General features: G+C 38.7%; 1 protein-coding gene across 6 annotated transcripts in view; it reads left to right on the forward strand.

The window, feature by feature from the left end:
- Positions 1 to 24,326, forward strand: part of PTPN13 (protein tyrosine phosphatase non-receptor type 13) — a 224,670-nt gene that overhangs the window by 162,544 nt on the left and 37,800 nt on the right. For 3 of the 6 annotated variants that reach the window (XM_062198537.1, XM_062198540.1, XM_062198541.1), the window contains 13 exons: positions 3,284 to 3,750; positions 5,375 to 5,521; positions 7,725 to 7,818; positions 8,704 to 8,789; positions 9,481 to 9,643; positions 11,337 to 11,551; positions 11,662 to 11,760; positions 12,882 to 13,240; positions 14,887 to 15,070; positions 16,404 to 16,562; positions 17,408 to 17,579; positions 17,687 to 17,897; positions 19,010 to 19,080. In XM_062198537.1, the coding sequence (XP_062054521.1) occupies positions 3,284 to 3,750; positions 5,375 to 5,521; positions 7,725 to 7,818; positions 8,704 to 8,789; positions 9,481 to 9,643; positions 11,337 to 11,551; positions 11,662 to 11,760; positions 12,882 to 13,240; positions 14,887 to 15,070; positions 16,404 to 16,562; positions 17,408 to 17,579; positions 17,687 to 17,897; positions 19,010 to 19,080 (2,427 nt within the window). The remainder of the gene's footprint in view (positions 1 to 3,283; positions 3,751 to 5,374; positions 5,522 to 7,724; positions 7,819 to 8,703; positions 8,790 to 9,480; positions 9,644 to 11,336; positions 11,552 to 11,661; positions 11,761 to 12,881; positions 13,241 to 14,886; positions 15,071 to 16,403; positions 16,563 to 17,407; positions 17,580 to 17,686; positions 17,898 to 19,009; positions 19,081 to 24,326) is intronic. The other 3 variants (XM_062198538.1, XM_062198542.1, XM_062198539.1) reach the window with 2 other exon arrangements.

A 24,326-nucleotide genomic window follows, 5' to 3' on the forward strand; every position in this document is an offset into this window, starting at 1 on the left:
AAAAACAAGACCATATCACTTTGTCTCATTAGCATGCCATGAGAGAAGAAGACACACAACAGAAATCAGAAGTCCTAAGTTTAAGACTTGCCTGTGCCACTTGTTAGTTGTATAATGTAGATCCTGTTGAGCCAGGATTTTTTTGTTTGTTTTGTTAATTAAAGTCACAGTAGTCTATGTCCTGCTGTGTCTGTCTCACAGAGTTATTAGGAAAATCAAGTACTGGGACAGTGTTTAAGCACACACAGACCACTTTCATCACTGGCATCTCAAGCGCATGCTGATTCCAGCCTCAGCTGCTCTACTTCCAAACCAGCTCCCTGCTAATTGTGCTAGGGAATGCAGCAGAAGATGGACCCATGTGGCAGACAAGTATAGAGTAGCTGGCTCCTCACTTCAGCCTGGCCCATCCCTGGCTGTCGTGGCCATGTGGGGTCTGAACCAGCAGATGAAAATCTCTCTCTCTCTCTCTCTCTCTCTCTCTCTCTGTTGGTCTACCTTTCAAATAAATTAATAGGTAAATTTTTAAAAGATTTATTTATTTACTTATTTGAAAGAGTTACAGAGAGACAGGGAAAGACCGAGAAAGAGGAAAAGATCTTCCATCCACTGGTTCACTCTAAATGGCTGCAACAGCCAGGGCTGAGCCAGGTTGAAGCCAGGAGCTTCTTCTGGGTCTCCCACATGAGTGGCAAGGACCCAAGTATTTGGGCCATCTTTCAATGCTTTTCCAGGCACATCAGCTTGGAACTGGATTGGAACTAGAGCACCCAGGAAATTAACCAGCACCCATATGGGATGCTGGCATTGCAAGCAAGGGCTTAAGCTGCTGGGCCACAATGCCAGCCCCTAAATAAATAAATCTTTTAAGAAGTAGCAGCACATACAGCCAGAGGAAAACAGAACAGTGCAGTGGGCAGTAGGGAGGCCTCCACGGACCAGCCTCATACTCTGTCTCTACCACTTAAAACTACACACCTTGAGCAAATCACTTGAACTTACTGAGCCTTACTGAACCTCAGTGTGCTCACTGATCAAATGGTTACTCAAAAGTGCCTATTTTGTAGATTATAAAAAGTACATGAAAACCATAAAGAATTATCACATTGCCAGATTCACATTAAGCACTTAAATAGGAGTTCGAGCTCTCATTATTGCTAGTACTTTTCAAAACTACTGAAGTAATATATACACGCTTCATCTCAAACATACTGGGAACTATATGTGTGTGTGTATAATATGTACATATATAAATAATACTTTAAACACTTATCTGCTATGAACATGCATATAGAAGGGAGATAGAAGACAACCACATTGCCCACAAGAACCTTATAGTTGAAAATGACAGAGCATACCTCTGAGTTGCAAGTAGACAAGACCAGAATATTTTCTTCTTTTTTTTTTTTCTTTTTTTGACAGGCAGAGTGGACAGTGAGAGAGAGAGAGACAGAGAGAAAGGTCTTCCTTTTGCCGTTGGTTCACCCTCCAATGGCCACCGCGGCCAGCGTGCTGCAGCCGGCGCATCGCGCTGATCCGAAGCCAGGAGCCGGGTGCTTCTCCTGGTCTCCCTTGCAGGTGCAGGGCCCAAGGACTTGGGCCATCCTCCACTGCACTCCCGGGCCATAGCAGAGAGCTGGACTGGAAGAGGGGCAACCAGGACAGAATCCGGCACCCCCCAAACCGGGACTAGAACCCGGTGTGCCGGCGCTGCAAGGCGGAGGATTAGCCTGTTGAGCCACGGCACCGGCCAGAATATTTTCAAAAGGCAGGACACCGAGTTCTGTTCTTTTCCATTATTTTAATAAAAGAAGCATGTGAATTCAGAATAAATTCATTTCACCCAAATAGAACTCTAAGGGATTTTCCTTTTTATTTTGTTTTCAGTAGATGTTTTATAGAAAGGTTATTCATTTATTGAACAAATATTTATTGAGGGCCTGTGTACCTCTGCCCTTGTGAAATTTGCACTTTATCAGGGAAGACAAGTATTAACTAACTGAACAATTTTTTATTATGACTTAGTAAGTTAGCAAGAAGCCCAAGGTTCCACAAGAGCATATAACAAGGAATTTTACCTTCTCAACAGTTTTGTATTATTACTTTTTTACTATCCATTCTCAATAGGTAGAAAACTGTATTATACTGCACATCTCTAAGCAACAGTAAGAATGTCTTTTCATATATTTATTAGTTATTTATATTTTACTCCAGTTTTCCAGTCTATATATCATATTCTTCCATGGGAGTTCTTAAAATTTTCCCAAAATTTTGCAAACTTTGTATATTAGAGATATCAACTCTGGTTATTTTTTTAAAAGATTTATTAATTTATTTGAAAGTCAGAGTTACAGAGAGAGAGGAGAGGTTTAGAGAGAGAGAGAGAGGTCTTTCATCTGCTGGTTCACTCTCCAATTGGCCGCAACAGTCAGAGTTGCACCAGTCTGAAGGTAGGAGCCAGGAGCTTCCTCTGGGTCTCCCATGTGGGTGCAGGGGCCCAAGGACTTGGGCCATCTTGTACTGCTTTCCCAGGCCATAGCAGAGAACTGGATTGGAAGTGGAGCAACCGGGTCTCGAACTAGCACCCATAAGGGCCAAGGCATTAGCCTGCTGTGCCACAGCGCCAGCCCCAACTCTAGTTATTTTCATTGTTACAAATAGTTTCTTTCTGGTTGTTCATTACTTTGTTTTTTCCTTGATGTTGCTTGCTACATAAAACTTTCCATTTTTTATATATTTATGTCTATAATTCTTTTCCATATGTCTCTTTGGGATTGTGTCTTCAGAAAACTTTCTCTTAGGTTGCTTCTAATAAGAAATATATAAAAGGAATTTGGAATTGCCTTCCTTGAAAATAATTTGGAATCCAAAAAAATGCAGTCTGGTAGGACAATATCAAAGAAGTATGCAAACAAATATTACCTAAATAAGAACTAAGGGTGTTGGAGACTCAAATTATATGTTACTATAAATTATCTTTGCAATCAGAAAAGTCTTCAGAGAGGAGACTAATTTGCAATGGGATTTGGAGAATGGAAATGAGGAGCTAAGGCAAAAAGGGTACATATTTCAGTAGAGGTTGTTCCAAGAATGACCAAAGGCAGGGGGCGCTGGACATAAAAGGAATCCAGCATCTGTGTCGTGGTTCCAGCCTGAGTCAGTTGTTTTGCACGTGTTTATGTCTAAAATCCTCTCAGCAGTCTTCAGGGAACCTCGCATATGTGTATAGGCACAGATATATGTCACTAACCTGTGATTTTCATTGATGGATTTGGACTTTTAGTGCCTTCTACCCCTGTGCATCTTGCCAATGGAATGAAAAACTACATGAAGAAACCTTCCTACATGCAAGAGAGTCCTATGGATTCGTCTTCCGAGGATCACCACTGGCCACGTGGTACCCTGAGGCACATCGCAGAAAACTCCTTTGGGCTTTCCGGGGGCCTCCGGGAAGGGAGCCTTAGTTCTCAAGATTCCAGGACCGAGAGTGCTAGCTTGTCCCAGAGCCAGGTCAATGGTTTCTTTGCTGGCCGTTTAGGTGAACGAGCCTGGCAAGAGTCGCAGCATGGCAGCCCTTCCCCATCGGTAATATCTAAAGCTACTGAGAAAATGAGGACATCCACTGGCAGTAATCGGAGCAAAGCTAAGCGGCCAGGCGTTGCTGACATGACAGACTACTCTGACCATGGAGACTCAGACATGGATGAAGCCACTTATTCCAGCAGTCAGGATCATCAAACACCAAAAAAGGCATAGTCTAATTTTAAATCTTTGGATTGTTTGAAAAAATGTATGTATTTATTTGAGAGGCAGAATTATAGACAGAGAGAGGGAGAGGGAGAGGGAGAGATCTTCCATCCTCTGGTTCATTCCCCAAATGACCACAAAGGCTGGAGCTGGACTCATCCGAAGCCAGGAGTCAGGAGCTTCTTCCAGGTCTCCCACATGGGTGCAGGGGCCCAAGCACTTGGAGCATCCTCCGCTGATTGCCCAGGCCATTCTCGGGGAGCTGGATCAGAAGTGGAACAGCTGGGACTCGAACCGGCACCGACATAGGATGCCAGTGCTGCAGGCAAAGGTGTAAGCTACTAAGCCACAGCACCAGCCCCTTGGGTTTTTGTTTTTGTTTTTGTTTTTGTTTTTAATTTAACAACAGCAAATATGATACAGAGCAAAATATTCTTTTTTTAAGATTTATTTATTTATTTGAAAGAGTTACACAGAGAGAGGAGAGGCAGAGGCAGAGAGAGGTCTTCCATCTGCTGGTTCACTCATCAGTTGGCTGAAACTGCCAGAGCTGTGCCGATCCGAAACCAGGAGCCAGGAACTTCTTCTGGGTCTCCCACGTGGGTGCAGGGGCCCAAGGACTTGGGCCATTTTCTGCTGTTTTCCCAGGCCATAGCAGAGAGCTGGATAGGAAGTAGAGTAGCCGGGTCTCGAACCAGTGCCCATTATGGAATGCTGGCACTGTAGGCAGCGGCTTAACCCACTACACCACAGCATCGGCCCCAGAGCAATATATTCTACAAGCTGCTTACGTTATTGTAAAAAGAAAGAATGGTTTATATCTTCTGCTACTAACTGCTATTGCATTTCCTGCTAACTTTCAGAGAAATTAGGAGCTTTGAACACTAACTCTAAAATGACTATAATTCTAAAAAATTGCTACTTGATAACACAAAGATAATCAGATTATGTTGTTTTCCTATAGATTGTTCATCTGTTACATACTTAATATTTATATTAATAAGAAAGCTTTATTTGAAAAATCATTCTCTGAATAGTTTATATGGGCAGCTGAATTTAATATTCACAGCCCAAGTTCTTCTAAAGTACTTAACAGATGATACTAACAACATTGAAAATAGCTCACTCTTAGAAATTACATGGATTTAAACTCATATTCAAAAGTAGATTTAGAAAAGAACCAAATACTTTTTCTCACTGCAAAATCAACATTCCTCACTAGAAGTTTTGCCTTCTAAACAGAGCTTTGCAGTTAGAAACTACTACTTAATATATATTGATTTCTAAAGAAAATAGAAATATTTTGTGAGTTTGGGGGTATGAAAAACACTGAATGAAGATGCTGTAAAAACCAGGTTCAAACAGAGATCCAGGTTTCCCTTGTCAACCTGAAATAAGCACCTTAATCTCTGGCCATCAATTTCTCAGCCATAGAATATAAATGCATTGGACTAAATGATCTCTAAGATTTGTCCAATACACATGTTCTTTGAATATACTCTATAATATCCCTTAACATCTTGTGTTTTTTTTTTCTTAATTTTTGCCAAAAAAACACATTTATTTTCCAGTAAAAATTCATTTGGGCTCTAACAAGAAATCCTTGTTTGTTTGTTTTTTTATTAAGGAATCTTCCTCCTCAATGAATACATCCAACAAAATGAATTTTAAAACTTTTTCTTCATCACCTCCTAAACCTGGAGAAATCTTTGAGGTTGAACTGACTAAAAATGATAACAGCTTGGGGATAAGTGTCACGGTACTGTTTGACAAGGTTTTCAAATGTTTTCTCTTCTTTATTTCAGCAGCCTATCATATACCAATTTAGTAGTTGAATTATTTTGCTTAAAATGAGATACTGGTAAAATATAAAAATTGAAGCATATCTTAAGACCTTTTTAAAAATTGATAGTATACTACTCATTTTTCTCTTGTGGCTTAAAATAAGATACATGTTGCCTTTCCCCTATAGATTTCATGCTTGCTTAATCTGAATATAAAACTTACAAAATTAATGCATATACTTTATATATATATATTTGATAGTTCCTGCATGAGCATGGAATAATGAGATGATGCATCTTTAACCTGCATCATGAATATTGAGGACTATGTCTATTTGTATTTCCTTTCACTTCATCATGTATTATACTTTGTAAGCATGTTTAGTATCTGAAAATTAGAGGTTTCCAAGAAATATATGTTTCTGTAAGATAATTAACATATATTCATAGGATATTTGATGAAACTATTGTAGAGCTTTTTGGAATTTTCTTTAAAGATTTATTTATCTATTTCAAAGGCAGAATTACAGAAAAAGGGAGACAGACAGAGCTCTTTCATCTGCTGATTCACTCCCTAGATGGCCGCAATGGCCAGGTCTGGGCTAGGCTGAAGCCAAGAACCAGGTGCTTTATCCATGTCTCCCATGTGGGTAGCAAGGGCCCAAGCCCTTGAGCCATCTTCTGCTGCTTTTTCCAGGCCATTAGCAGGGATCTGGATGGGAAGTAGAGCAGCTGGGACATGAACCGCACCCATATGGGATGCCAGTGTGAAATGCACCAGCTTTACCTTTCAACACAAAGTAGGCCCCTGTTGTAGTTATATTAATGAATATACTGTCCCTAAATTGTAACATTATCACATTTGAAGAGTATTGGTAAATTTTAAAAGCCACTTAGAGTCACAAAAGTCTTCCACAGCCTTCGCAGCTCTTTTCAAGAGCCTCGGGTAATCACTAATGTCATAAATAAGAGTGTTAATTGTTAAATTAACAACAGAAGTCACTGTGCACTTACTCCCCACATGGAACCTCTGTCCTTAATGAGTGGTACTATGAGAATTAACTGCAAAACTTATTCTCAAACAGTACTTTATCCATTGTGGGGGGAGGGGTACAAACTGTTGAAATCTTTACTTAGTATAGAGTTGGTCTTCTGTATATACAGTTAATTAAAAATGAATCTTAATGAAGAATGGGATTGGGGAGGGAATAGGAGGTGGGATGGGAGAGGGGGTGGGAGGGAGGGTGTAGGGGAAGAACCACTATAATCCTAAAGTCGTACCTATGATATTTCTTTCATTAAATAAAAGCTTTTTTAAAAAGCCACTTAGAAACTTAGTACTATAAATATATTGAGATAAAAAAATTACACCTAATTTTATAGCACATTTTAAAATATGACATTTTTCTTCTTCCTCTTAATTTCTTTAGAAATTTACATTGTTTTTATTGTAAAGGAAGAAAAAAGTTTTATATGCATTAGAGACAGAAAATTGATTCATTAGGTCTCATCTATCCCATTTTTAGAAAACCTCCAAAGCCTTCTAAAATAAAAAACTTATTTTTCCTTGACTAACAGAATTTGCTTTCAGATGCACAAATCTGAAGCATATTACTCCATATACTGTTTTTTTCTGATAGTTATCTTTCCACACTAATTTTACATAGATGGATTTTGCTTTCTGCTTGCTCATAATGCATGCTGTGGGTTGATCAAGAAAGAGCAATTCCTCATATAGTCAAGATCTGCCATGTTGTTATATTCTAAATTGACTAAAGAGTTTTACAGAAAAGAGACAGCCTTGCCATTTGGAAAACATAGTTACAAATATTCTAGGGCATTGAAATAGTCTCACATGCTGATATATGACTACTTTGGCAAATTGAATTCTTTCTAGGAATCACATTTAAGAGTGAGTATAACTTAGTGCAGGATTAATCTCATGTGTATAAAGTTAATTGAAAATAGTTCTTAGTAAAAAATAAGAATGGGAATAGGAGAGGGAGGAGTAAGAAGGGTAGGAGTGCAGGTAGGAGAGAGGGTAGGGTGGGAGGAATCACTAGGTTCCTAACATAGGTTTGTATTTATGAAACACATGAAGTTTGTGTACCTTAAATAAAAGGTTTCTGAGGGGGAAAAGGAGTGAGTACAAAATATTTTATTATTATTGTTATTTTGTCTTTTCCTGTTTAGGGAGGTGTGAATACGAGTGTCAGACATGGTGGCATTTATGTGAAAGCTGTTATTCCCAAAGGAGCAGCAGAGTCTGATGGTAGAATTCACAAAGGTAGAGTATATGTATGTTTGTAGGAATTATATACAAAAATACTACCACAAATCGAGAAAAAAATAGAAAGTTATAAAGACCTTCAAGCTCATAATATGAAATAAGAGCATACTCAAATATAAAAATTAAAACATTTAAAAATTCCCTGATGCTGTTCCAAAAAAAATTTTTAAGATTTATTTATTTATTTAAAAGAGACACAGAGAGAGAGAGAGAGAGAGAGAGAGAGAGAGAGAGATCTTCCATCCACTGGTTCACTCTCCAAATGGCTGCAACGGCCGGAGCTGGACCGGTCCAGAGCCAGGAGCTTCTTCTGGGTCTCCCAGTTGGGCCATCTTCTGCTGCTTTCCCAGGCAAATTAACAGGGAGCTGGATCAGATATGGAGTAGCAGGGACTCAAACTGGCACCCATACGGGGTGCTGGCACCTTGGGCAGCAGTTTTACCCACTATGACATAGTGCCAGCCCCTCCAAAAATTCTTAACAGCTTATTCTCTAGTATCAATCCAGACAGTATTTTAGTTCATGTTTTGCACGTACTAAGAAGGAAAGTGCCAGAGAATGGGAAGGAAATAGTGCTCTTGTAAAAATGCTGACATCTGCATTTTTAATAAATGGACTTACCTCTTTCTCTTTACGTTTGTAGTTCATCTTTTCTCATGATTTAACTTGATTTGTATATTGATATTATTTTAAAATATACCTAAGATTGGCTATAGAATTGAGAGATAAATTATATATTAAAGAAACTAAGTGACACAATTTTGTCGAGAATTTGTCTGCCTCTCCTTAAATAATTCTATATAAGATTGGCAAATGTTAAATTTCATGTAAAAATATTTATTTTATGATTTGTTTCTTTCAAAATAACTGCCTGATTTATAGGTGATCGTGTCCTAGCTGTCAACGGAGTTAGTCTAGAAGGAGCTACACATAAACAAGCTGTGGAAACACTGAGAAATACAGGACAGGTAATCGATCATTATACCAGCCTTCTGTGATAACCTTAGAAGAAGATAAATAATCATGTGTCAATATTATCAGTCTCATTGAGATCTCCACATTTGTCAATTAGTCAGAAAATGACGACTGACTCATATAACAATTCTGATTGGTTACAAGTATTCTGGTTGGAAGCAAGTATTGCCTCAAGAGGTTTTTTGCTGAGGAAGCTGGTTTTCTAAATGACATTTAGCCCTATAGTTACCAAAGGAAGCTCACAAACATTGGGGTAGAGATTGTATTTTTAAAAATTTAATAGGCATCAACTAATTTCTGGTGATTTTCATTCTTAGTCTTCAACCCAAAGGTTAAATTTATTTAATCAAATACATTTGAGTCATGGCCTTTACTAAATTATTCATAGTAGTTTTTATAGTGGAGTGGTGTTTTTTCCCTAATAGCCAAGTTTTCTATTACATGTTTATGTTATTATCATAGATTTTGACATGTTTTTAAAGTAGATCTTTTTAATTTAACTTTTTATACAGAAACTTGATTTAGAAACTTCAATCCCTTTGGTCTCAGTTTTTTTTCCCACTACTATTTTGGGGAACCAGTAGTTATTTTAAATGATTTTATACTATTAACTATACACAATCCTGAAATGTTATCTATTTTCTTATTCTTTTGAATTAATGAAATGCTATTCCATTTGTCCAGGTGGTTCATCTATTGTTAGAAAAGGGACAGTCTTCACCATCCAAAGAACATGTCCCTGTGACCCCACAGTGCACCCTTCCAGATCAGGATACCCAAGGTCAAGCCCCAGAAAAAATGGTGAAAAAAACAACTCATGTCAAAGACTACAGCTTTGTCACTGAAGGTCAGGCCTTAGAAAACTGTCTTTTTTGATTCCTGGCTTAATCAAAGTTGGATTTTTACACTTTGGAATATGATTTATACCTTAGTCTCTTTAGTTATTTTTGTCAAGTATAACTAATAATATGATGCAGTACCATACTGAATTAAAAAAACAAACATATTTGTCATTCATGGAGTCTGATAATGAAATTGGATGATAGGCCGGCGCCACGGCTCACTAGGCTAATCCTCCGCCTGCGGCGCCAGCACCCCGGGTTCTAGTCCCGGTCGGGGCGCCAGATTCTGTCCCGGTTGCTCCTCTTCCAGTCCAGCTCTCTGCTGTGGCCTGGGAGTGCAGTGGAGGATGGCCCAAGTGCTTGGGCCCCTACACCCGCATGGGGACCAGGAGGAAGCACCTGGCTCCTGGCTTCAGATCGGCACAGCGCACCGGCACAGCGCGCCAGCTGTAGCGGCCATTTCGGGGGTGAACCAACGGAAGGAATACCTTTCTCTCTGTCTCTCTCTCTCACTGTCCAGCTCTGCCTGTCAAAAAAAAAGAAAGAAAGAAATTGGATAATGAAGACCTGAATGATTATGTCATTTTAATAATATGTGTTACTTAAATATTTTTTGATTCAAAGATGAAATTTGGTATAAAAAAAAAAAGCATGAACAATTGCTGAGCGTGGATTTAAACCCATATGAAACCTTGACTCTTTTCTGTATTTCTGTGGATTTATGAAGCTAACCCTAAACAGAAATTCACTTACTGGTCCCCAGATACTGGTGTTTCTTGTCACCTATGCCAGCCTTTGATCATCTTACTCATTAGTAGTAAAATCAAGAAAGGTGTAGTAGTGAGTTTTTCTTAAAGTTAGATATACTCATAATACTAAAGGACCCTTTATTCTGGAACTCCTTTCTTCCTTTTAAGGGGCTTAAATGTCCTTTATAAAATTTGGTGATGGTATAAAGTCATTTTTTTCTTTTTTATTTGTTACTTATTTGATGACACACATGTTTTTTTGTTTATCTGATGACAGAAATGTTAGGAACTCTGAGTCAGTCCCAAAAAAGAAAAAGAGTCTAGCCTGTATTATTTTTCCTGATTATGAATACAAAATTCATGTCCCCACTTTATTATGCTGCTTTTTATTCTTTATCTCTTTCACTGTTCTTTGTTTAAATATGTTTTCTCATTCTTTCCTGGTTAGTGTGCTTTTCATTTATTTTGTTGCATATAATTTTATTGGGATGTCATTGCAATTTATCTAGATTAAATTACATCTCACCAAAATACTGTAGTGTTAATTTATTTTCCCATACCTTTTTCTATCATTTACTTAGCTGTTCTTAATGATCTCTCTCTTATTGTCTACCTGAATTTCTCTCCCATCTCTCTTTCCCTGGATTTATCTCGTTTTTTCTCTCCATTTTTATGCTGCCCTATAAAGCACATGGGATTGAAGCTTAATTTCATTTTCATAAATCTACTTTTAGAACTGTGTTCTGTGCAAACCCCTTGGTTTTTGCAGTTAGTACACTGAGTTTTCTTCAGGATAAAGAGTGTGAAATAGGCTACAAAAAGTACATAGAGAACTATAAATGTCATGGGAACTGGGCTTTTTAAATATGCTTCAAAATATGTTTGTATGTTCATATCTATACACAGCACTTTCAGAATACTTCTATTTTTATGTCTTTTTTTCTTCCAGAAAATACATTTGAGGTAAAGTTATTTAAAAATAGCTCAGGCCTAGGATTCAGTTTTTCTCGAGAAGATAATCTTATACCTGAGCAAATAAATGCCAGCATAGTAAGAGTTAAAAAGCTTTTTCCTGGACAGCCTGCAGCAGAAAGTGGACAGATTGATGTGGGTGATGTTATCTTGAAAGTAAATGGAGCCTCCTTGAAAGGACTATCCCAGCAGGTGAGCGCCTCGCAGCCGAGAGCAGCAGGTGTCCTGGGGAGTGGCTGGTCGGGATGGTTTCACAAGACTGGTTTAACTGTGCCTTCCTTTGTCATTCATGATTCCCCTAGGAAGTCATTTCTGCTCTCCGGGGAACAGCTCCTGAGGTATCCTTGCTTCTCTGTAGACCTCCACCTGGTGTGCTTCCAGAAATTGACACTGCTTTCTTGGTGAGACCTATGAAAAGTACTTGATGTTTTTGTAGAATATCAATTTAGTGATTTATTAATTTAGCTGTAGTAGTTGTATCATGGATTAATCTCCTGGGTTTCACACCCAGCTACTTCTTTGGCTAGAAGTCTTAGCTGGGTCTATGTCTTCATTGAATCAAAGAAAAGTAGTTCTAATTCTGAGTACTTTGGATTAAAATACAAGTTATTTTAAGATTTTTAGCCTTTAAAAAAAAAAAGTCAAGGCCAGCACAGTAGCATAGCAGGTAAAAGCAGCCACTTGCAGCACCGGCATCCCACATGAGTCCCAGCTGCTCCACTTCCAATCCAGCTCCCTGCTAATGCACATAGGAAGGCAGCAAAGAGAGATGGCCCAAGTGCTTGGGCCCCTGCAACCGCATGGGAGAACCGAAAGAGTCAGGACTCCTGGCTTCAGCCCGGCCCAGCCCTTGCCTTTGTGGCCATTTGGGGAGTGAACCAGCAGATGGAGAACCTCGCTTTCTCTCTCTCTCCCTCTTTCTCTGTAAATCTGCCTTTCAAATAAATAAAATAAGTCTTAAAAACAAAGCAAAACATTACATCAAAAATAAATCAGTAAAAAAAAAAATTAGAAGTCGTAGAGAAAGGGATACGCTTATCCATTTACCTTTTTTTATGGCAAGGAATAGCTAAATTATCCAAAAATCTATTTTGATGATTATGTACAGATTTCATAATGACAGGTAAGAGTCCAAACATAAATGAACACTAAGATACTTAAAGAAAGTCTGCCTTTGGCCTGTCTACTGAAAATAGTGTTCTCTTACTAACAAACCATGATTGTTGAGTTTGAAAGGCAGTAGTATCTGCGCTACATGTCTTAGCCCTTGTACTGGAGTGAGAGGAAGTGTTAGTAACACATTAATAGAAAAGTAACATTTCTGTAAAAATGCATAGCATTTTAAGAAGTACATTGATTGGGGCACAAGTTAAGAACTGAATGGAACTCTTGATGCATAAATTACTTTTATTAAATTAATAGAATATTTTAGTAGAAAGTACTGTTATTTAGCAAGTTCATTTTCTATTGAGTGTTTGTTTTCAGAGTCACCCTCTGAGCTCTTTAAATGTGTCTCTTATAGACTCCACTGCATTCCCCAGCTCAAGTACTTCCAAACTGCAGTAAAGACACTTCTCAACCATCATGTGCGGAGCAAGGCACCAGCTCAGATGAAAATGAAATGTCTGACAGAAGCAAGAAGCAATGCAGGTCTCCATCCAGGAGAGACAGTTACAGTGACAGCAGTGGAAGTGGAGAAGATGACCTAGTGAAAGCAAAGATATCAGATACGACCTGGAGGTCAACTTTGCATCAGACTCTAAGCAACATGGTGTCACAGGCACAAAGTCCACATGAAACACCCAAGAGTCAAGAAGATATCATTTGTACAATGTTTTACTATCCTCAGAAAATGCCCAGTAAAACTGACTTTGAGGACAGGTATTGTCAACATTATGTGTAATACTCAAAAAAACTGGTTGTTAACAACAGTACCAGCAACACACATTTCTTGAAGAATGAAATATATCTTTTTATGAACTTCACAATCATTAGTCAAATGATGACTTTATCAGATATCTCCCTGTTGGGATTGAGTTTTAGTTAGAAAACTGGTAAGCTGCCTAACCAGTCAAGCTGAGTCTTGCTTCTTCCCTGAACATATTTGCTAATATTAAGAAAAATGTTTTAAGAAAAAATTTATTTAGGTCATAATGCAGAGGGAAATTATGGATAGGAAAAGGTAGAGAGTTAGCAAATGGGAGGACACGTTAAATGGGGAAAGAAGACACGAATGAAAACATAGACAAATACAAAAAAAAAAAAAAAAGACCACAGAACTGGCAATGTGGCACAGCAGGTTAGGCCAGTGTTGGAGTGATGGTTCAAGACCTGGCTGCTCTGCTTCCAGTCCAGCTCCCTACTAATGTGCCTGGGAAAACAGCAGAAGATACCCAAGTACTTGATCCCCTGCCACATAAGAGACCAGGATGGAGTTCCTGGCTCCTAGCTTCAGCCTGGCCAAGCCTGGGCCATAGCATCATTTGGGGAATGAATCAGTGGATGAAAGATGGATAAAGTGGGTCTCTCCCTCTCTCCCTCCCCCTCCCTCTCCTTCTCCTTGTCCTTCTCTCCCTCTTCTCTCCCCCTCTCTGTCTCTCCCTCTCCCTGTCACTCTGCCTTTTAAATAAATCAATCAAAATTTTAACAAGAAAATGAAGAGAAATACCAAATCTGTACCTCAAACAGTTTTTCATATATTTTACAGTATAACTATATCTTTGTGTTTATCCAGATCCAACCATATTTGTTCAGGTTTTTTTTTTTTTTTCCTAATCTATCATTCAAAATAACTACAGGAGTAATATTTTGTTCTTAATCTCTTCTTTTTCATTATTATGTTGAAACATAGGTTTCTTAGGCCAGCGCCATGGCTTAACAGGCTAATCCTCCGCCTTGCGGCGCCAGCACACCGGGTTCTAGTCCCAGTTGGGGCACCGGATTCTATCCCGGTTGCCCCTCTTCCAGGCCAGCTCTCTGCTATAGCCCGGGAAGGCAGTGGAGGATGGCCCAAGTCCTTGGGCCCTGTACCCGCATGGGAGACCAGGAGAAGCACCTGGCTCCTGGCTTCGGATCAGCATGATGTGCTGGCCGCAGCGGCCATTGGAGGGTGAACCAACGGCAAAAAAGGAAGACCTTTCTCTCTGTCTCTCTCTCTCTCACTATCCACTCTGCCTGTCAAAAAAAAAAAAAAAAAAGAAAAAAGAAAAAGAAACATAGGCTTCTGATAACATTGGCTTTAGCTTCTGAATTAATAACTAGGAATCAAAAGTATATTTATTTAACCTCTCTTACTGACTTTATGCAACTTGTAGAGTTTCTTCAAAATAGAACCTGAACAGAAAAAAAAATTGGTAATGTTACCAAGTAGCAAATGTGGAATCAATTCATAATCCAGAGTCAGACAAAAAAGTAGTTAAGATCTCAATCAAAACCAGGCATGAATATTTGTTAAACATTTTCTTTTGTGATACAGGCTTATTGGCATTGAAGTATATTTGAAAATAGTCTTGTTTCTTTTTCTCCAGTAATCCTCCTTCCCCTCTACCAATGGCTATGACTCCTGGGCACAGTTGTCAACCCCAATCAGAATCCATTGACTACAATCCAGTGGAAAAATATGTACATCAGACTTCTGAAGTGACCAGATCGGAAAACTTGACAACAACTTCGAAAAATGACCTAGAAGACCACCTGGAAGACTTTGAGCTGGTGAGTTACTTGCTCTGTATTTAAAAAAAAAAAAAAAAAAAAGTTCTGTATTTTCTCAATGAAGATACACAATGTTTTCCTGTTAGTTGAAAAGAAAGCTATTGTTTTGAGTAGCTTCATATCTGTGTCTAATAAATGAATAACATATCTAACATGGTTTCTCTGCTGAGAAATTAGGAAAAAGGACAAAAAGATCTGGGTACAAGTCTTGATTCTACCATCAACTTGCTGTACTTAGGCAGATGCCTGTGAACACATCACTTCTTTGGAGTCGTAGTAGTGTTGCCTATATAATGGGAGCCATACTCTGATAGAATTATGGTGAGAATCAAGTGAAATAACTTAAGCAAAGTGCCTAGTACGGTACATGCTAGAGACTAGATGCTTAGTAAATATTATGTTTCTTGTTTCTCAAATTCTTATGCATTAATTATTTAATTTTTAATCAAGTCTAAATGTAGTTTATTTTCCCCTCCACACTTTCTCTGTGTGCCCAAATGGAATCCTTTACTCTGTAAATAGCCCTAGAACTTCTAAATCTACAGGTTAAGTTTGGAAACCAGCTCTCCAAGTATAATATCCTTTACATACAGAAAGTGAGTGTTTTTCAATACTGTTTTTTAATAAATTCTTACTGTAAAAAAAGTATAAAAGAAGATTAAAACCATCTATAATCTCACAACTCAAAAATCATAAACATTTTAGAGTTAATCATTCCAGATATTTTGTTCACCTATAATTGTGTGTTTATTATGCATATACCTTCAGTTTTATTCTTAACAGAATAAAAATTATTTGATTTTTAATCAATTTTCTTAGAAATCTGTCATTACCAGTGTAAGCAAGCATTATCAAGTCTTTTAAAAATTATTTTTGTTTGCATATATAAAGAAATGAAGTTGTGATATGTATAACCATCCAAAAATTTCATGTTTTTACCCAAAAAAAAAAAAAGACACTTCCTTTTAGGTCTGTAGGCATCTATCTTGGTTGTTCAGAAACAGATAAAGAATTTTTCTGAACCTTTTCCCCTAAACAGTATTCTTTGATTATCATAATATAAGCACTGTGGTGTGCACAGTTAACCTGAGTGTAGAATGGAATCATGACCAGCCTGTCTGTGCTGTCTCTAGTCAGTTCCACAGTGTTGTACTGAAGCCCAGCTTTGGCATGCAGTGTGAGAGTGGGGAGATCAGGCTTCACTTGGTCAAATTAAGTCAACTTTTAAGGTTTGGTTTTCTCCTCTGTTAATCAAGGGAAATAATGGTCACCTTTCTGTTTATCTATAGGGCCAAATAGGCAACCTAAAGGAATCCCTATTTTCTCTCTTTAGGAAGTAGAACTCCTAATCACCCTGATTAAATCAGAAAAAGGAAGCCTGGGTTTTACGGTAACCAAAGGCAATCAGAGTATTGGTTGTTACGTGCATGATGTAATACAGGATCCAGCCAAAAGTGATGGAAGGCTAAAACCTGGAGATAGGCTCATAAAGGTGAGACTTTTTCTTAAAGATTTACTTATTATTTGAAAGACAGAGTTATAGAGAGCCAGAGGGGGGGGGGGGTCTTCCATCTGCTGGTTCACTCCCCAATTGGCCGCAACGGCCAGAGCTGCACTAATCTGAAGCCAGGAGCCAGGAGCTTCTTCCAGGTCTGCCAAATGGGTGCAGGGGCCCAAGGACTTGGGCCATCTTCTGCTGCTTTCCCAGGCCATAGCAGAGAGCAGGATCAGAAGTGGAGCCACCGGGACTTGAACAGGCACCCAAATGGGATGCCGGCACTGCAGAGTGCAGCTTTATCTGCTACGCCACATTGCCTGCCCCAAGGTGGGACATTTGAAGGGAATGGAAGATTTGTGCAAATGTGACAGAAGAGCAAGCTAGGACTGGAGAAGGAAGAAGGTTGAATTAATAAACATTTGGTTCATTTTCCTTCTCCACCATTTAAAAGTAAAGGCCTTAATACAGGTAACAGCTTAAGGAAAAAAAATTCCCTTTTTAATTTGAAAGTCCCTTGTATCTCAGTTAAAGCATAAATAGCTATGTCAAGTATGAGAGACAAAAAATTTCTTAAATTACTCAGAAGATAAATTTCTTGTATTAGCAAAATAATGATGCCTTTGTTAGGAATTTACATTATTATATCATTTATAAGTGCTTGATGATTGTGTTTATGGTGTCCAAAAAGGATTCCAATAAATTAGACACCATTCTTTTTTGTGAACTTCTTACTAGCTAACATATATAAAAGGTTAGAGATATTATCATCTTTTCTTGGCAATTTACCTCCTCTGTTCTAAAAGTTGTAATCATTACTTGTCCCTTTCTCATTTCTGTAGGTTAATGATACAGATGTTACAAACATGACTCACACAGATGCCGTGAATCTGCTCCGAGCTGCACCCAAGACAGTCAGATTAGTGCTTGGACGGATTCTAGAATTACCCAGGATGCCAGTATTGCCTCATTTGCTACCTGATATTACATTAACATGCAACAAAGAGGATTTGGGTAATGAAAATTTAAGCTTTGTGCAGTAAGATTTTCTCAGCAAGATTAAGAGTATGTGCTCTGATGACTGAGAAAACAAATATGTTCTATTCTATTTTTTTTTTAAGGTTTTTCTTTATCTGGAAGTCATGACAGCTTTCATCAAGTGATATATATTAGTGATATTAACCCACATTCAGTTGCAGCTGTTGAGGGTAATCTCCAGCTATTAGATATTATCCATTATGTGAATGGAGTCAGCACACAAGGAATGACCTTGGAAGAAGCTAACAGAACATTAGACATGTCACTTCCTTCAGTGGTGCTGAAAGCAACAAGGTACTCAGCAGTTATTTGTGGGTTTTGTTTAGGTGTGTGCATGCATTTCAGGTTGTTGGTTTTACTTATGTCCTCAAAAGATATTAATGAATTAATAGTACACAGATTAATCTGGTAGGACTTAGTAAAATTTGAACAGATTCTAAGAACATTAAGGGTAAGTGTTTGAACACATGCTTGTAGTTAATAGAGTAGTTACCACATTTATCAGTTAGGATGTTTTCAGTTGCAGGTAACAGAAAATAAAAGTGAACTTTGATTTGGGGGGTTTTTGCTTTAAGATTTATTTATTTATTTGAAAGTCAGAGTTACAGAGAAAGAGAGATCTTCCATCTGCTGCCTCACTTCCCAGATGGCTGCAAGGGCCAGAGCTGGTGTTTATTGCAAAAAGAACCATGATAAATGGCCCAGATAAAAAGAAGCCAGTGCTTTGCATGTTGGGGCTACCCAGCAAGAACATAAGTACAGGAATGTTTAACATCGATGGCATATTGGCTCTCCTGATTCCGTGTAACTTAGGAAACTTTCCTCTTCCCTCAAGTATCAGCAATAAGACTGCATACTAATCCCCTATTCCCAAGGGGCTATACAAGTATTGTTGGCTGCTGCTTACTTTGGATAGACTATTCTTCTTCTGAATATTAGTGTGCCATCTAGATTTTTACTTTAATCTGAAAGACACATAAAAATCAGCTAAAATTTCAAAAAGAATAAAAGGAAAATACACATCAGGCTTTAGACATAAAACTTCATGAACTATGCCTTGTAAGTTAGTGATGAACTATCTACTGATAGTGAACTAAGTTATTAGATCATAAAAATTACCCGTGTTTTAAATAAGAGAGGAAATGGGGTGAAGAATTAAGCTGAAACCCAAGGAAAGATTGGGTAATGAAGTGATTCTTGATCTTTTTTCTATCAAGAATATCTTTATCCAGAGAATGCATAGATGTAGACTCTCATAAAATTTATCCTCAGTTTCAGGGGATGCCTAGGTCCCCTGAAATCTGTTCAAAATAAAACCTCTGAGGTTAGTTAACAGATGGCTAAAAGGATATTTAAGCAAAGATCTTAAATAGTTTGAAATTGTCTTTTCACTTTTTACAACCCAGAGATGGCCATCCAGTGATCCCCAGTTCAAAGATGTCTGCTGTTTCAACCCCAAAGTCATTCAAAGCTAATGGTAAGGATCTGTTCATTTTATGACACAATAGTTGTGGAGAAGTAACTAATTTTTTGTTCTGAAGAGCACGTTTGGATGATGTCAATCCGGTGTTTTTCTTGCCCCTCCAGAACATGTTGCAGCATTTCTCTAAGTGGAAAAATTCTATTTAAATGAAAGCATCTCTAAAATTCAATGTATAATAGGAAAATAGTACAACAGAGTGGACCATGTAATTTAGAGCCCAATAGACTTGGGTTTATAAGTTCTGTCTGACCTTAGCAAGTAACTTGATCCATTCATAAGCCTCTATTTCCCATCAATAAAATAAGACTTTTAGTCTCTACCTTGTAAGGTTATGATGAAGCGTAAACATAATAGTATCTGTGAAACAATTACCTTAATGCTTGTCACTAATAATTTATTCAGACATTTACTGAATTTCTACTCTGTGCAGGTGCTGTTTTGGTCATTGTGGATATATCAGTGAAAAGCCTCTGCCTCACATTTTAGCATAGTAGTAGAAGTAGTAGTAGTAATAGTGGTGACAGTTGTCATTAACTTAATTCTTATTCTAGACTAAATATTCTTCTGAGTTGAGTGCTGTCATCCTCACAACAACCCTGTGAGACTAGTGTTAGTATAATCCTCATTTTGTAGAGAGTGAAACTGAGGCGCAGAAATTGGATAACTTTCCCAAGTTCACCAAGTTAATAAAGGGTAGGGCCAGAGTTGAAGCCCATGATTCCATACTTATGTACCTAATTGACTTATGTACCTAATTGGGCCCTGTAAGTGTACCTTTGATTGCTAGTGTTATATAGTAAGAAAAATATTAGATACAGGGGAATGTGGTTGAACTCAGTGCATTCAAAATGTAAATTGAGTACTCCGTGCATAACTAATATTTTAGATTAGCAGGTAAATAGTATCTAATTACCAATTTAGCAAAAAGAAACCTTACCATAATTGTTATTTATCTTCTAAAAGATAAAGTTTCTAAATGCTGAAGCATAGGGTTCCTTTTTGCCACTGTGCAGTTCCCATGCACCTTAAAGTCAGACTATCTCATAAAACACACAGGACGTTTCTGAGATGATTGCTGCTTATAAATTTCCAGTGTCCTGTGCCCTTGTAGAAACTACCTAGTGATCTCTCTTTACAAGTTTCTATGACTTGACTCTCACAGAACTAATTTCTTTATACATCTTAAAACTCAAACAGTATTGATAATAGGAACTCTCTTATGATGGCAGGAATATGAACTGGTAATCATCTTTGGAAAGCAGTTTGACAATTTTTAGAAAATTTAAACATATAATTACAATATGATCCAGCTATTCTCCTCCTAATTATTTACCCAAGAGAAAAGTAGTCATACATCTGTATGCAAAAAACTGGACAAAAATTTTTCTAGCGTCTCTCCTTGGAATGATTAAAATTGGAAACAACTCAAATGTACAAAAACCATCTGGTCCGGCCCTGCCAAGGCAACGTCAGGCAAGAATCAAAGGTCAATAAAATAATTTTGTATGGTCACCAATGATGTTATATCCAAATGGCCCTTGGCAGAAAAAGGTTCTCTAGTCACCACTGATACATGTGGCAACATAATTAAAACAGCCTCAAAGTAAGTATGCTGAGTGCAATAACCCAGACCAAAATAGAACCCATGCTGTATAATTCCATTTATACACAGTTGTGCATGGTACAGATTATAGTGACAGAAAGTAGATCTGTAGTCACCTGAGGACAGTAGGTGAAGGAGACAATTTTAAGATAAGGAAGATTACAAAAATTATACTATTGTATTTTATTATACCAATTAGATTTCTTTAACCAATAGTTTGTTATTGGTACACTTCTGTTGTTATTTTTCGTAAAAGTTTAATAATGTATTATACATATTGCTTACAAGTAATATTAAAAGACATTTTGGGGCTGCTTGTAATGTCATCTACACAACTGTAGAGGTCTGTCCATGAAGATTCCACCTCAACCTTTGTCAGGATCTCCCCCTCCGGGAACTGGCCAGGTTGCCGCGAAGGAAGAGTCGAGGAGACTGAGGAAGGTCAAGCTAAACACACTTTATTGGTACTCTAGGTGACTAGGAGGAGAGATCGCTCAAGCCAATTCCTGCGGGCACAAGGCACTAAGAGCTTCTCCCCGCAGGCACAAGGCGCTACGGACCGGGGAGAGAGGCTGAGCAACCTCTGGTTACAGTGTCTGAGGGTCCCCTTATATACAGCTTCTAGAGGCTAGCCCCGCCCACCCGCCGACCTCCCAGGGTCCTGTAGTCATGGCGATGATGGTGATGACAGTTGGTTTGTGGTTTGCAGTTAGGCCATCCAATCAGACCGTCCCTTTTCAAACTTACCTCTAGAGCTGTTACTTTTCTACTGCGCAACAGTTCAAACTGCACTACAGTTACTTTCTTTTTTCTTTATTTTTTTTAACTTTTATTTAATGAATATAAATTTCTGAAGTACAGCTTATAGATTACAATGGCTTTTCCCCCCCATAACTTCCCTCCCACCCGCAACCCTCCCCTCTCCATTCCTTTCACATCAAGATTCATTTTCTTTCTTTTTTTTTTTTAAGATTTTTTTTTTTTTTTTTTGACAGGCAGAGTGGATAGTGAGAGAGAGAGACAGAGAGAAAGGTCTTCCTTTTTGCTGTTGGTTCATCCTCCAATGGCCGCTGCAGCCAGCACATCTCGCTGATCCGAAGCCAGGAGCCAGGTGCTTCTCCTGGTCTCCCATGCGGGTACAGGGCCCAAGGACTTGGGCCATCCTCCACTGCCTTCCCGGGCCATAGCAGAGAGCTGGCCTGGAAGAGGGGCAACCGGGATAGAATCCGGCGCCCCAACTGGGACTAGAACCCTGTGTGCCGGCGCCACAAGGCGGAGGATTAGCCTGTTAAGCCACGGCGCCGGCCAAGATTCATTTTCAATTCTCTTTATATACAGAAGATCAATTTAGTATATATTAAGTAAAGATTTCAACAGTTTGCACCCACACAGAAACACAAAGTGAAAAATACTGTTTGTGTACTAGTTATAGCATTAAATCACAATGTACAGCACATTAAGGACAGAGATCCTACATGAGGAGTAAGTGCACAGTGACTCCTGTTGTTGACTTAACAAGTTGACACTTTTGTTTATGGCGTCAGTAATCACCCTAGGCTCTTGTCATGAGTAGCCAAGGCTATGGAAGCCTTTTGAGTTCGCCAACTCTGATCATATTTAGACAAGGTCATAGTCAAAGTGGAAGTTCTCTCCTTCCTTCAGAGAAGGGTACCTCCTTCTTTGATGACCTATTCTTTCCACTGGGATCTCACTCGCAGAGATCTTTCATTTAGGGGTTTTGTTTTTTTGTTTGTTTTGTTTTTGTTTTGCCACAGTGTCTTAGCTTTCCATGCCTGAAATACTCTCATGGGCTTTTCAGCTGGGTTCGAATGCCTTAAGGGCTGATTCGGAGGCCAGAGTGCTGTTTAGGACATCTGCCATTCTATGAGTCTGCTGTGTATCCCGCTTCCCATGTTGGATCGTTCTCTCCCTTTTTTTTATTCTATCGGTTAGTATTTTCAGACACTAGTCTTGTTTATGTGATCCCTTTGACAGACTTATCATTATGATCAATTGTGAACAGAAATTGATCACTTGGACTAGTGAGATGGCATTGGTACATGCCACCTTGATGGGATTGAATTGGAATTCCCTGGTATGTTTCTAACTCTACCATTTGGGGCAAGTCCGATTGAGCATGTCCCAAATTGTACATCTCTTCCCTCTCTTATTCCCACTCTTACATTTAACAGGGATCACTTTTAAGTTTCAACACTTAAGAGTAACTCTGTATTAATTACAGAATTCAACCAATAGTATTAAGTAGAACAAACAAAAAAAATACTAAAAGGGATATAGTATTAACTTGTTCATCAACAGTCAGGGCAAGGGCTGATCAAGTCACTGTTTCTCATACTGTCCATTTCACTTCAACAGGTTTCCTTTTTGATGCTCGGTTGTCACTGATCAGGGAGAACATATGATATTTGTCCCTTTGGGACTGGCTTAATTCACTCAGCATGATGTTTTCCAGATTCCTCCATTTTGTTGCAAATGACCGGATTTCATTGTTTTTTTACTGCTGGTATAGTATTCTGTAGTGTACATATCCCATAATTTCTTTATCCAGTCTACTGTTGATGGGCATTTAGGTTGATTCCAGGTCTTAGCTATTGTGAATTGAGCTGCAATAAACATTAAGGTGCAGACCGCTTTTTTGTTTGCCAATTTAATTTCCTTTGGGTAAATTCCAAGGAGTGGGATGGCTGGGTGCTACAGTTACTTTCTCCGAGAATGGTTCCCTAACAGTCCTCCCTTTTCTTTTCTTTAAATGCTCTCATAGCCCTGTAAAGCCCATTGAGCCACTGGGCCAAGGGGATGATTATTCTTGAGCATATCCCGGATTGATTTCCAGATTCGGGGTCTCCTTTTTCTTCTTCTTCTTCTATTTCTGGTGGGCTGGGTTCCTCTTGGAGGGCTAGGTATCCCTTCATGAAATTCCGTCTGATTGAGAAGAGGTGCTGTAAGATAGGCAAGCATACAAGAACTATACAAAATATTGCTCCTATTTTAAACCATTTCCAGGATGGGAGCCAAGAGGAAACTGTGTCAGTCAGAATATTTATTGTCTGTTCCACTGTTCTGACCTAACCTATCTTAAAAGCCACTATATTTTGAAGCTGTATTATCTGTAGAGCTCTCTTAGTAATGTTAGCCTCAAGATGAGCGGTTGCATTTACCCACTCTACCCAGGTAGAATGGTTGTGTTTGAACATATCAGCTAGTTGCGTTGCATTAGGAATGGATAGATTGTTCCACAGAATGGTGGTAAGGCAAACTCTTCCAATCACTTCACACTCGAGTTCTCTTTCCAAAGCTAGTATAGTAATTATCTGTTCTATTTGTACCATGCGTGCTTCTAGCATCTGGAGCCCCATAGCATGTGTCTTAAGCGGTGCTGACTGCTCACCTAGCTGAGCCTGCTGCTCCTGAATTACCTTCAGGAGGGACTCCAAAGCATCTCCCTGTAGTTGGATATTGCTTAGAGCCAGTGCTCCAGTCACAGCGCCAGCTACCGCGGCTGCTGACACTGCTGTAGCGACAATGGTTGCTGTTACTCCAAAGTCTCTGTTTTTGCGCATCGGTTTGATTGGTATAGTCAAATCAGACATATTTACTGGTACATATGTGAAGGGGG

The sequence above is a fragment of the Lepus europaeus genome, chromosome 8, assembly GCF_033115175.1.
Source record: "Lepus europaeus isolate LE1 chromosome 8, mLepTim1.pri, whole genome shotgun sequence".
Lineage (NCBI taxonomy): Eukaryota > Metazoa > Chordata > Mammalia > Lagomorpha > Leporidae > Lepus > Lepus europaeus.